General features: G+C 53.1%; 1 protein-coding gene across 5 annotated transcripts in view; it reads left to right on the top strand.

Moving 5' to 3' along the window:
• Window positions 1–9,211, top strand: part of Gnptab (N-acetylglucosamine-1-phosphate transferase subunits alpha and beta) — a 28,974-nt gene extending 19,763 nt beyond the window's left edge. For 3 of the 5 annotated variants that reach the window (XM_021258412.2, XM_004844851.4, XM_087192711.1), the window contains 8 exons: window positions 559–758; window positions 825–1,044; window positions 1,814–1,927; window positions 2,876–2,961; window positions 3,199–3,297; window positions 6,124–6,291; window positions 6,644–6,734; window positions 8,035–9,211. In XM_021258412.2, the coding sequence (XP_021114071.1) occupies window positions 559–758; window positions 825–1,044; window positions 1,814–1,927; window positions 2,876–2,961; window positions 3,199–3,297; window positions 6,124–6,291; window positions 6,644–6,734; window positions 8,035–8,112 (1,056 nt within the window). In that variant the 3' untranslated portion in view covers window positions 8,113–9,211. Of the gene's footprint in view, window positions 1–558; window positions 759–824; window positions 1,045–1,813; window positions 1,928–2,875; window positions 2,962–3,198; window positions 3,298–4,063; window positions 4,304–6,123; window positions 6,292–6,643; window positions 6,735–8,034 lie in introns of those variants that run through there. The other 2 variants (XM_004844852.4, XM_087192710.1) reach the window with 2 other exon arrangements.
• The last annotated feature ends 3,697 nt before the right edge of the window (window positions 9,212–12,908 follow it).

Genomic DNA, 12,908 nt, shown 5'->3' with positions numbered 1-12,908 from the left:
AGGCGACAAAGGCAGGGCCCTGAGCGCTGGCCTCTTGACGGCCAGGCCAGTGGTGTGGTCTGGGCTTCCACCTTTGGTCTCCTTTTGGGGGAAAGAAAATTACAAGCACGACCCTAGGCCGGAGGGGCAGATTGTGGAAATGGGGAAATGTGCCCTCCGGTGCGGGGTGTCCGTGCAGTGTCTGCAGGGGCACGTACAGGTTCACTCACCCTTGGCCGCAGGGGTTACACTACGCTTGGGTCCCTGGGCCACCTCGGGTTTAGCAGGATGTGAGCAGCATCACTGTGCATTTCACAGCTGCAGGTTATTTCTGGCACTTTGAAGTTACAAATAATACTGTAAGTATTACTGTACAGACAGCTTTTGTTTTTGCCTCTTGAGACAGGCTCTCACTGTGTAGCTCACGCTGGCCTTGAACTCACTGTGGAGCCCAGGCTGGCCTTAACTCGTGGTGATCCTCCTGCCTCAGCCTCCCGAGTGCTGGGATGACAGGCGAGCCCCACTGAGCCCAGCATAACTCGGTGCTCGCCTCTTGTTAAGAAAGCCGTCCCCCCCCAGGAGGAGGCAGCTCTGAAGACCCAGCTGGCCTACCTCACCGACGGCAGCCACACTGGCCGCCAGCTCAAGGACACATTCGCGGACTCGCTGCGCTATGTGAACAGAATCCTCAACAGCAAGTTTGGCTTTGCATCCCGGAAGGTCCCCGCACACATGCCGCACATGATCGACCGCCTGGTCATGCAGGAGCTGCAGGACATGTGAGTGGAGAGCCTCGCCAGCCCCGGCCGCGTCTGCGCCCGGCTCTCACTGCCCCCGTCCCACAGGTTCCCCGAGGAGTTCGACAAGACGTCCTTCCACAAGGTGCGCCACTCCGAGGACATGCAGTTCGCCTTCTCCTACTTCTACTACCTCATGAGCGCAGTGCGGCCGCTGAACGTATCCCAGGTCTTCGACGAGGTGGACACGGACCACTCGGGTGTCCTGTCGGACCGCGAGATCCGCACGCTGGCCACCAGGGTGCACGACCTGCCACTGAGCCTGCAGGTGGGCCGCTTCCTGGTCCGCCCGGTCCCATTTCCCGGACCGAGGTGACCCACGGTGGCCCCTCTTCGGCAGGTTTCAGCGGACCATGATCTTGAGGACTCCTTGTACTTAACATGGGTGTGCAACACAAGTCCATTGTGCCAGAACTAGAACCAAATTAGATGTTTGTATTTTGTGAAAATTTTTTTGTTTATTTTTTGAGACACTGTCTTGTTGTGTAGTCCATGCTGGCCTCGAACTCACAGTGATCCTCCTGCCTCAGCCTCCTGAGTTCGGGGATAATAGGCATGTACCACCTGGCCCAGCGAGATTACTTTCTGTGGCCTTTCAGTGGGGTTTGAGCCCGTATTCACCAGGGAGGAGCCAGGCGCAGGGGACCTGCATGTGGGGGAAGGGGTGTCCCACAGCCCTGTCCCTGCTTCTCCGGGATGCGGGAGGATGAGGCGTCTGTCTGCATTGTCTCCTTCTGCTCTCGTTGGATATCTTTATGCTTAAGAATCATACCTCATGCCAGCGTGTTGGCGCACGGCTGGAATCCCAGCACTCGGGAGGCTGAGGCAGGAGGATCGCTGCATGTTTGAAGACAGCCTGGACTATGTAGCGAGACCCTGGGTCAAAAAACCACTCATAAAAAAACTTTATATCAAAGAAATTCTTTGAGGGTAACATTTAAACCATCTTTGGTAGATTGTACATAATTTTGATTTTAAAAACCACAGTCATTGCTTGTAATGCAGGTAACAGGTTTATCCTTTTATTTTGCTGTTAGGATCTAACTGGTCTGGAACACATGTTCATAAATTGCTCAAAAGTGCTTCCTGCTAACATCACTCGGCTGCCCAGCGTGCCGCCCACCCAGGAGTCCTACTACGACCCCAACCTGGTGAGTGCAGCCCTAGGGCCCAGACTCCCTGTTTCACTCATGGTCCCCTTGCCAGGTGCAATGCCGAGCTGCAGGTGCAGGGCGTTCCGTGCTCTCACTGGCTGATGTCACCCAAGCAGGCGAGGTCGATGAGGCGGGACTGCGCATTCTAGACCTCCGGGCAGCAGGCTGGGCGCACACTGTCTGCAAGGCCGGGCAGAGGCCGCTGGAAGGCCGCTGGTTATCAGAGACGCACGCATCTTAGACACAGAGCCAGGGTCTGTGCAGGGTTAGCGCTGGTTCAGTGGGATTTGCAGACAGGTGGAGAAATGCCCAGCTAGGGAAGTGCAGCGCTGTCACACAGGGGCCTGGACTGTGAAACCCCATGCCCACGTGTGAGCCCTGTGACACATCCCAGAGGCCAGCGGGAATAATGCACACACTCTGATGTCACTGTCTTTCACAGGTATTTTCTGTAATGAATAGCTTTTGCTCTTGCAATCAAAGTAAAATGTTACTAATTTAGAAAGAGCCTGTCTGAAAATAAAAAATGAAAACAGGGATAGGGGATGTAGCTCAGGTTGAAGGCCCAAAAATCTCCATTACCAAAAAACACATCATAATTAACTTATGAATCTCGTAGACCAATGTGTTATATTTTGTGTTAGAAATTAATTTTCTTTTTGAAAAACAAATTGTAACACCTTACTAAGTTTTTTTTTTTTTTGAGAGAGAAAGTCTCACTATGTAGCCCAGGCTGGCCTTGAACTTGTGGTGATCCTCCTGCCTCAGCCTCCTGAGTGCAGGAGCTGCAGTGTACCGGTGTGATTTTAAAAACGATTGCATTAGCTTCTGTCCTGGTCCTGGGTGTTCGGGGCCCACCTGAGCTCTGCACTTGTGCTGAGCACCCCCTCGTGGCCTCTCGCTCTGTCCCCGACCTGTGTCTGATCCTCCTGTGCTTTCTCACAGCCCCCGGTGACCAAGAGTCTGGTGACCAACTGTAAGCCGGTGACTGACAAAATCCACAAGGCCTACAAGGACAAAAACAAGTACAGGCAAGTCTGCGCCCCTCTGTCCCGTGTGGAACGGTGCCAAGGCCAGCTGCTGTGACTGCGCGGTGTTTTATCTGTGAAGTATTCTGAAATCCCTGTGGGATTCTGTCAGCCGTACTGAGTTAGCCCCTCTGGATGTTGAGTACGCTAAAGTTGTCAGAATGCTTCTCCTGTTGATATTTCGTTTCACATCCCTGTAAAACAAATAGTTCAACTCGATCAATATGTTCGGACAACTAGGTTTGAAATCATGGGGGAGGAAGAAATTGCTTTCAAAATGATCCGCACCAACGTTTCTCATGTGGTTGGCCAGTTGGACGACATAAGGAAAAATCCCAGGTACTGACACTTATGAGTCACTTTTTAATTTCCTTAATTTTATTTAGGCCGTCTCAGAGTTACCACACATACGTGAATGTGCTAAAAAATCACATCCCGTTCATAATTGCCATAACTCAGGCCTTTCACGCACGCACGCACACACGCACGCACCCTCGCAGCGTTTTCCAGTCACTCAGCCGAAGTGCTGATCTGTACTTGCTGGTGAGACACGAGTGTGGGTGTGTGCGCTTCTGGTGTGGGTGTGCACTTCCGGTGTGGGTGTGCGCTGACAGATCTCTCAGGTCTCGGCCAACCTCACGTGAGGAGATGGAGACAAGGCAGGCCCGGAAGTCGCAGACCAGGGAGAGGGTGGTGGGTGAAGCAGTAAGAGAGAGCGGTGATTTGGGCAGAGGGGGAGGCGTGAGGGGCAGGAGGAGGCCACGCTAGCCAGGCCCCGGGTCACCGTCTGCCTCGGCCTGAGGCTGCTGCGAGAAAGCAGACATTTCCTGTGGCTCTGGACACCAGAAGTCCAAGGCCAGGCGAGCTTGGAGGAAAAAGAATCTGTGCTGAAATGGTGAAGTCAGACCTCAAACTCCCGCCATCCTTCAGGATGGACACGTCCTCCTCTTTACAGAGCTTTGAGAATTTCCGGCCTGGCTCTCTAACCCTTGGCATGGCTGGTTTGATAAAAAGCAGGTTAAAGTCTGCTTTTTGAAGGGTTTTTGTTGTGACTGTTTTTATGTGTCTTTTGATTGTTTGGTGTCTGTCGGGTTTTTTGAGACAGGGTCTCGCTATGCAGTTTAGGCTGGCCTTGAACTCACGAGGTAGCCCAGGCTGGCCTCAACTTCCTGATGATGCTCCTGCCTCAGCCTCCTAAGTGCTGGGATTTCAACAGGTGCGTGACATCACGCCTGGCTTTATTTTTTTGAGCTTTAGTAGAAAATACATGTTTCATCAGTTTCCTTGAGAAATACGAAAAAATCTTGGCATATAAAATAAATCTTTTTATTTCTGCATCTTTTACATACTTTTGGAAGTCTTCAGTTTTGCCTCATTTGAATTTGAACTTATAAAAACATCAAAGTTGTAAAAATTCTAGATATAGTATTTTGAGACTATGATTTTTTTTTTCCTTACAAATCCCATTTTTCTGTGGGAGGGAAAGGGGAAAGAGAATCTTTCGTTGTTGTTGTTGTTGTTTTTTGGTTTTTTCTTTGGTACCAGGGATCGAATTCTGGACCTTGCTCTTGTGAGGCAGGCACTGGAACCACTGAGCTAAATTCCTGGCCCGGGAAAGAGAATCTTGAGAAAAAAATATCTGTAGTGCTTATTTAGTGTCTTCAGAAACCCAAGAAAATCCTTGATTTCCTAAAAGTAAATCCTTCCCCAGCGCCCAGTCCCAGTGATGAAAACTCACCCCTCGGGCCACTGTCTGCCTGGGCCCCTGAGGAAACATCACAGAGGCCTTGGAGCCAGTTTTGGGTGGGCCGTGAGCTCTGTGCCTCGGCTGGCCGCACTCCAGGTCCGAAGTGATCTGCAGCGATCTTCCTGCCTCAGCCTCCTGAGTGCTGGAATTCCAGGCGTGCACCACCATACTGGCTTATGTTTGGTCTTGTTCCATCTAAACACACCCACTCCATCACTACTTACCGATTAATTCCAAGTAAACCTCATAATTTTATCTATTTTCTAGTGTGTATCTCTTTTCTTTTTTTGGTACCGGGGATCGAACTCGGGACCTTGTGCTTGCGAGGCAGGTGGCAGCACCACTGAGCTAAATCCCTGGCCTTGTGTGCATCTCTGAACTGTAAGGATCCTTACAATACAGCCACGTGACCACCCTGAGGAGTCACGAGTGGCTGTTTCCTCTCGTCACGGTTCGGGCAGTGCCCCCTTCCCCATCTGTCTTGTGTCTGCCCTTGGATGTATTTTTGGTCTTAAACTCGTAATGCTGTCACATTGGTTCACTGTGGCTAAACCCGTGGGTCTCTCCCTGTGGAGCGCCGCGTGTGTCTGCACACGGCTGGCGCGGGGCCTTCCTTCCCTGGCCCTGGCCCTGGCCCTGGCCCTGGCCTGGCCTCACGCGCCCTGTCGCCCTGCCTCCCCAGGAGCGGTGGTCGGGCCTGCAGGCTTAGCTCTGTGTAGTCCAAGTCTGGGTCTCATCCTCCCCGTCTGATGTTTTCTGGACCGTGGGTGCTGACTTTGGCCTCGAAGCTCGGGGAGGCAGCGCCATCCCTGCCTTGGCAGCTCTGGCGTCTGACAGCTTGGTGGAAGCCGTGAGAGCCGCAGCTGAGGGGAGCCTTCTCCATCTCATCACCCTCTACTGCTGCAGCCATTCTTGCTGTGCCCCCACAGGGCCTGCCTTGGCCCTACGGCTTTTCCGTGTCACTGGGACAGTATTCCGCTGGCTGACTGCGTCACCGGGGACTAAGTTCAGGTTGGGTGAAGCGAAAGTCATTCCTGAGGGTGCCTCGCTGCGCTGCCTCTGCCTCCTTCAGGGTGACCGAAGCTAGCTCCGGCTCCAGGGGAGGAATTTCTAAAGCCACCTTTGACAGAGGAGGACTGTCCCAGAGAATCACACCAGCCAGTGCATCCACGAGGGACACAAGTCCATTGAAAATGCACTTGAAGAGCTGGACATGGAGGCACACACCTCTAATCCCAGCACTCAGGAGGCTGAGGCAGGAGGATCACCGTGAGTTTGAGGCCAGCCAGGAACTGCATAACAAGACCCTGTCTGGAAAAACCAAAAGGAATAAATAAGAACACGTGGAGTGCACATTGCTTCTTCCGTCAGGCCAGGGCCCTGCCTGTGGGGCCGGGTAACCCTTACTGTCATTGCAGGAAGTTTGTTTGCCTGAACGACAACATTGACCACACCCACAGAGACGCACAGACGGTGAAGGCCGTGCTTCGGGACTTCTACGAGTCCATGTTCCCTGTGCCGTCCCAGTTCGAGCTGCCCCGGGAGTACCGGAACCGCTTCCTCCACGTGCACGAGCTGCGGGAGTGGTAGGGCCCGGCGTCCCTGGCTTTCGTGTGCCACTCGTGTAATTTCTTTCTGAAGACACACTTCGAATTCCTATTGCAGTTTGTTTGGTTTGAGTTTGTTGAGACAGGGTCTCGCTCTGTAGCCCAGGCTGGCCGTGAACTTACGACCCTCCCGCCTCAGCCTCCCAGGTGCTGCACCTCCAGGCCCAGCTTTTAATATCTGAGAGACATTTACTGTTATTTTCCTGCCTGGTGCCTGGAGCCTCGGGCCGGTGCCAGCTGGGGGTGGGCAGGGGTGCTGCTGGCTTGGTGCCCGGCAGCGTCCAGAGCGAGGCCGGACGTAGACAGCTCGCGCTTCTGCTCTGTCCCACAGGAGGGCTTACCGGGACAAGCTCAAGTTCTGGACCCACTGCGTCCTGGCCACGCTCATCCTCTTCACCGTGGTCTCATTTTTTGCTGAGCAGGTGAGTGCAGCCCATTCACCTGGGCCTTAGTGCTTCCATGTGTCGGCCTCCATCCGTGCACAATCAGGAAACGCTAACTTGCCCTCTGAGAGCACAGCTTCCGAGTCTGTGTCCAGTACCCATCGGCCTGAACGTGGCCCAGCTGTCCCTGTACCTCTACCTCGGGACCAGCGCTGGCCCCTGAGGCACAGCTGGGAGGCGCGGTCTCCAGCCCCCTGACTCCTCGGCTGAGCTGATTTCTCCCGGGCTCCGATTTCCGCTCTCCTGCGTGCCCTTGGGGCGGGGCGGTAGTAGCCTTGGGCCCTGAGTGTCCTCCTGCTGTCCTGGGCGCCTCCTCCACCCTCGGCCCCTATGTCACTCTGTGGAGAATCCCTTTGGGCTGCAGCTGTGGACTTCTCAGAAGGGAAGAGGGTTTGAAAGTTTCCTGGCCCAGAGGGAGTGGGAGGAGGCCCTGTGAGAGCGGGTGGGCAGCTCAGGACGTAGCAGAAGGAGCTGCCCTTTCCCCTGGTGGAGGGAATGGGGGTCAGGTGCCCCTCTGCCCAGGCCAGGCCCAGGGTGGCGGCTGTGCACAGGCAAAGTGCTGCTTCCGCCTGCGGGAGAGGGAAGACCAAGGAGCCAAGCAGAAACCAGAAGAGCCTTCTTTGTCCTCAGAAAGGGCACCGAAGTGGCGCTGAGACTTCTGTTTCAGTCACCAGGGGCAGTGGTACTGTGAGAAAAAGTGCCCTTGGATGGGGATTCTGCACTACAACCCACTCACCAGTGGGCATTATTATTTTTTTTTTTTGGTACTGAGCATTGAACTCAGGTCCTTGTGCTTGCGCAGCAGGCAGTGAAACCACTGAGCTAAATCCCCGGCCCTAGTGGGCATCATTCTTATTTTCAAGTGTGAAACTTCGGCAAAATTCTAATAGGATTTTTACTTTCGGTGTTTGGTTTTGCAATCATGTCCCACAAATGTAGTCATATTAACCCAGGGGCAAACCGAGCCAGGTGCCTGTGACAGAAAGCCTGGACCCAGGGACACCTTGGGAGTCACGCTGCTCGCTAACGGCTGCACCACAGTGTGCAGCTGTGGGCCTTCGAACAGTGGCGTTTGGGCCAAGAGGCGTCAGCACTCTTGGGTCTCACTGTGGCTCGAACTCGAGGCTGAGCAGCAGGGTGGGTGTCTGCTCTCAGGGAGGGAGGGTGGGAGCTGCCTCATCTGTGGGCTGCAGCTCCGATTTGTGGGCAGTGACGGTGCTGGGTCATGGCTTCCGTCCGTGGGGAGAGCTGACGCGTGTCTTCTGTCTTTACCGTTTAGTTAATCGCTCTTAGGCGGAAGGTACTTCCCAGGAGGAGGGTATGCCAAGAGGCCAGCCCCGACCGCATCAAGGTCTAGAGGTCCTGGGTGGGCAGTCAGTCGCCCGCCTCGGCGTCACCGAGAGGGACCCGGGCCTCCGCACCGACGGCAGCTCGAGCTGTCCCGCCACAGGCTGCTGCCCAGCCTGCTCATAAAGGCGGCCACAAGCTGCCCCTTCCCAGCAGCCCGCGGGGTCTGCGCCTTCCGAATGCTGCGCTGCCCTGCACCGCCTCTGACTTCCCATCCCTGCCACTCGTCTCCCCTGTTCTTGCTTCTGGAAGTAGCAAGCTGGGACGTGTGCGCCCGTTTATGGGTATTATGTAAGCAATGCGGTACGGTCACCTGGGACTGGCAGGGTCTAAGTCGCCCACCTTGGTAAGGATGGGCTCAGTCCCTCGTAACTGCCCACACACAGTGGCCGGCATGGAAGTGTCAGCTTCTTCAGTCCCCAAGAGCAAATGCTTGATTTCCCACGCAGGCCGGGTTACCGAGGGCCCCGCCGAGCACTGCCACTTGGAGATGTGAGGAATGTTCGGAAGTGTGCACTCTGACATGGGGCCTCCAGCGCAGCACTGCCTGGGGGCGCCGCCCTGGCCTCCCTCAGTTCAACACTCCACCTCCTCCTCTGCTCTCCCTCCTCCTGCTCCTCCTCCTCCTGCTCCTCTCCCTCCTCCTCCTCTTCTCCTTCCTCCTCTCCCTCCTCTCCCCCCGCCCCCTAGTGCAGCCTCAGCCGCGTTTTTGTAGTGCGGGGTCAGCAGACCTGTTGGGTAGAAGCCCAGCTAGCTGGTGCATAATCGCGGGACACCCGTGACCCTGTCACACATTCTTTGTTTTTCATTCGCATCTTCTAAACAGCCCTTTAACATTGCAGAGCCCGCGTGTAGCTTGCAGGGAAACAAATGGGACTCTGGCTGGATGGGACCCGCAGGCCCGGCGCTGACCCCTGATGTGCAGCTGTGTGGCCCAGGTCACCACAGTGGCTCTGGCGACCCAGGTCCTTCCTGAGGTCGGCAGCTGTTTTAGACCTCAGTCCCACCAGTGTTACTGCACAGCAGCACACAGATTTTGTGAAAAGAACTCAAAGTGTAAAACTGTGTTTGTGCTGTTTTCCAAAATTGAAGTCTCATAACAAATTGAATCTGACTGATGCTCTGATTTTTCAGTCTTTGAGGATTTACTGTTTGCAGGCCCGGCGCTCAGTGGAGAGGCTGGGTGGCATGCCAGGCTCTGCTGAGCGTTACCGAATGAAGCGGAGGGATGTTAGGCCCACTGGGGAGCGCCGCTCTGCAGGGAGGGTGGGCTCCAGATGAAGTCTGTTGGGTGGGCAGATTTTAGCGGGTTGTCTGAATGTCACTGTAAAGCAAAGGATTTATGCTAGAAAGTTGTACAGAAACAAAGATTTGGGTTTCTCTAGTGATGCAAAGATAGCCTACACCCCACGAGGGGTCGGAAAGGAGACGGGTGATCAAATTACGGGGTACACGTGGGGTCGTTCGTCTTGTGATTCAGGAAGGTCCTTGGCACAGGAGCCTTGGAAGTAGGCTTTCTGAATTTTTGCTTTGTTTTTTGTTTGTTGAGACAGGGTCTCGCTATGTAGCCCAGGCTGGTCTTGAACTCACAGAGATCCTCCTGCCTCAGCCTGCCAGGTGCTGGGATTACAGGTGTGCACCCCCACATCCCTAGCCCTTTGGAATTTTTTTTTTCCCCCTTTGGAAGTTTTGAAGCCTGGCAACCATTGGTTCAGACATAGTCCTGTAGGAGCCCAGTGTGTGCCTCATCCACTTGGCTCCTATCATGAGACACATGAGACCAGGTGGTCGATGCAGAGCACAAACGTATTTCTGCACAGTGCTGGAGGCCGGAAGTCCGGGGTCACAGCACTGCCAGGCTCAGCTGTCTAGAGTGGGTGATGTCTGCATCCAGGACGGCGCCCAGAACCCCGAGTCCCCAGGGTATCGTGTCCTCACCTGGCAGCCGGCCGAGTGCCCTGGGTGAGGCCCTTGGTAGCGGCCTGCCCCCCATGAGTGCTGCACCGTGAGTTATCACCACCGGGGGTCCCACCTGTCAGCACCTTTACATTGCTGCTGAAATCTGAGCAGGAATTTTAGAGAGAACAAAATCACAGCACCGTGATTTGGAAGAAGGAAAACTGTATCACCCGACTGCAGCATGGAGCTCCAACCCCAGGCCCTGGATGCAGTTTCCAGACCAAACTGCACTTTCGTTGTTGTTATTTTGGGGGTTTTTTTAGAGACAGGATTTCTGTATATTCCAAGCTGACCTCGAACTCATGGGGATCCACCTGCCTCAGCTTCCCAAGTGCTGGCATTTCCAGCATGCAGCACCACGCCCTGCTTTGAAGCCTTGGTTTTTATAAAAGGGACACCCAGGCCAGAGGGCACCTGACTTGCTCCGGGTCTTAGGGCCAAAAGAGGCAGAGGGGGCCAGGAACCCAGCTCCACCCTCCTGTCACCTCTGGCTCGTGCGGTCCCCTGCGGTGGTGGTACCGTCTGACACGCTCTGTGCCTGTCACTCGGTGCCTGCACTAGGCCTGCTGCAGCACGGCTTTCTCCTCTCAAATTCGGGGAGGCCCTGCTCTGACTCCACAGAGTCTTCATTTCCACTGATGCCGTGTGCATACATAAGGGTTACAGAAGGCCACTAAATTGAGAAAGGAGGGAAACCAAGTCCTGGAGATCTCTAAGACGAAAGCATCGGTTTTGCTCTTTTGTTTTTGTTTTTTGAGCCAGGGTCTCACTATATAGCCCAGGCTGGTGCTGAACTTGTGGCGATCCTCCTGCCTCAGCCCCCTGAGTGTGGGGAGCACAGCGAGAGCCCCCCTCCCAGCTCTCAGGGCCCTTTGAGAGAGGAGGAGCTGGCAGAGCCAGTGAGAAGCTGCCAACAGGGTCAGAGGGGAGAGCGTGAGGCTGCTGAGCCCCAGGAAGCATGGACACGAGTAAAGCAGGCAAGGCCACGCTGGAGCAGTCAGCGCTGACCGCGGCTGAGTCGAGGGAGAACTAGAGGGCGTCCACTGGGCTCACCAGTGTGGGGTCACCCGGGGCTTCAGGACAAGAGCTGTTACAGATGCGGTGCCTGATGACGTGCATCTGTGATCCCAGCACTCGGGAGGCTGAGGCAGGCCAGCCTGGGCTACGCAGCAAGAGCCTGTCAAAACAAAATTACATAAGAGATGAGGGATGTAAAAGGATATAGAAAGTTGGAGAGTCAGTGGATTGGAGAAAATGTTGGATAAATTTTATGCCAAAGAAACAGGAGTTTTTAAAACTATGAAATAGGATCTCAAGACAAAATCCATTATTAGGGTCACTGCATGATGACTAAAGCCTCAACTGATAGGAAGATATATAAATGATAAATTTCCATCTAATTAAGTACAAAATACCATTGCAAGGAAAAATTTTTAATTCCACTATCAGGATAGAAGACTTTAACACATATCCAGTCACTTTAGTTATTCTGAGGCTAAGCAGAATAATTAGCAAATGAAATAAAAGGTTGAGACAATAATCTTGATTTCAGAATTTTCTGCACCCAAGTTAGTATATCCACTCTTCACAAGCATGTGTAGGACTGGTTCAAAATGGCCTTGTGCTAGGTCGTAAAGCAAGCGATAAATTCCAAGTCATGAGTATCATCCACATGACAGGGATGTTGTGTTAGAATATTCCAATAAAAAGAGTAAGTTTTTCAGACCACCTTTATCCAAAAGTCTAAAAATACATAACTAACTGATAAGTCAAAAGAGTAGTAATGGAAGTTTAAAAATATTTAGCTCTGAATGGTATCGAAAATACTGTATGTTGTAACATGGGATTCATCTGAATGGTACACAGAGGGAAAGTTATCACATTAAAGCAGCACCTCAGTGGGCATGGTGGTGCACACCTGTAGTCCCAGTACTTGGGAGGCTGAGGCAGGAGGATCACTTGAGTTCGAGGCCAGCCTGAACTGCAAAGTGAGACTGTCTCAAAGATAAATAAGCACCTCAAGAGAGGAGAAAGGCAGAAAAGAAAGAAGCTAGCAGTCTAAAATAAAAAATAGAAAAATTAAAACAAAGCAAGAATAATAAAGACTAAATGTAAATAAATGAAATAAAAATTAAAAGGCTTACTAGATAATGTAAGGACAGCAGTGAGGGACACTCCCAATATGACTGCCCACAGAAACAATCTCAAACCTTTTGATTGGACAGTTTGTACGTGGCATGACACCAAGTGAGTAAATGATAGGATGCTGTCCCAGGGCCTTGTCTGCGTGGAGAGAGGTAGCCTGGGAACTGGCCTCTACAGAAGAGCCCTTTCCTGTATCCTCTGGCCTGTGAGTTGTTCACCAGCCACTCTTACTGTGCACTCTGTTCTTTTCCGTCTTTGGTAAATGCACACCTTCCAGGCCCAGTGGCACACATCCATAATCAAGGCCCTTGGAAGGCTGAGGCAAGAGAGTTGTCATGAGTTCAAGGCCAGCCTGAGCTACAGACTGAGACTCCATCGCTGAAACAAAAGTGAGCAAATTAAAAAACGAGTGAAGCTTCCTCTGTCCACCCGTTAGCGCACGTGGGTGCACACACACACAGATGAAACCGCTGATACTGAAGACCTGTTAATAAAGGAGACTACGTGATTTATTGTGTATTTTATGACACCGCTACACAAAGTTACAAAACTAAATGAAATGGAGCATTCCTTAGAAAGGGGCTGTTCCCTGTACTGTCACTGACAATGCCCGATTCCCACAGAGGAAACACAGAACTGCGGCAGCTGCTCCACAGGAGCCCGGCTGTGCGGGTCAGGGCGTCCCACCCACACTCGGGGCCG

This window comes from Heterocephalus glaber, unplaced genomic scaffold (assembly GCF_053883595.1).
Source record: "Heterocephalus glaber isolate CG9 unplaced genomic scaffold, H.glaber_assembly_v1.0 deba00001572, whole genome shotgun sequence".
Taxonomy (NCBI): domain Eukaryota; kingdom Metazoa; phylum Chordata; class Mammalia; order Rodentia; family Bathyergidae; genus Heterocephalus; species Heterocephalus glaber.
Note: the sequence above shows the minus strand (reverse complement) of the source record. Positions and strands in the feature narration are given on the sequence as shown.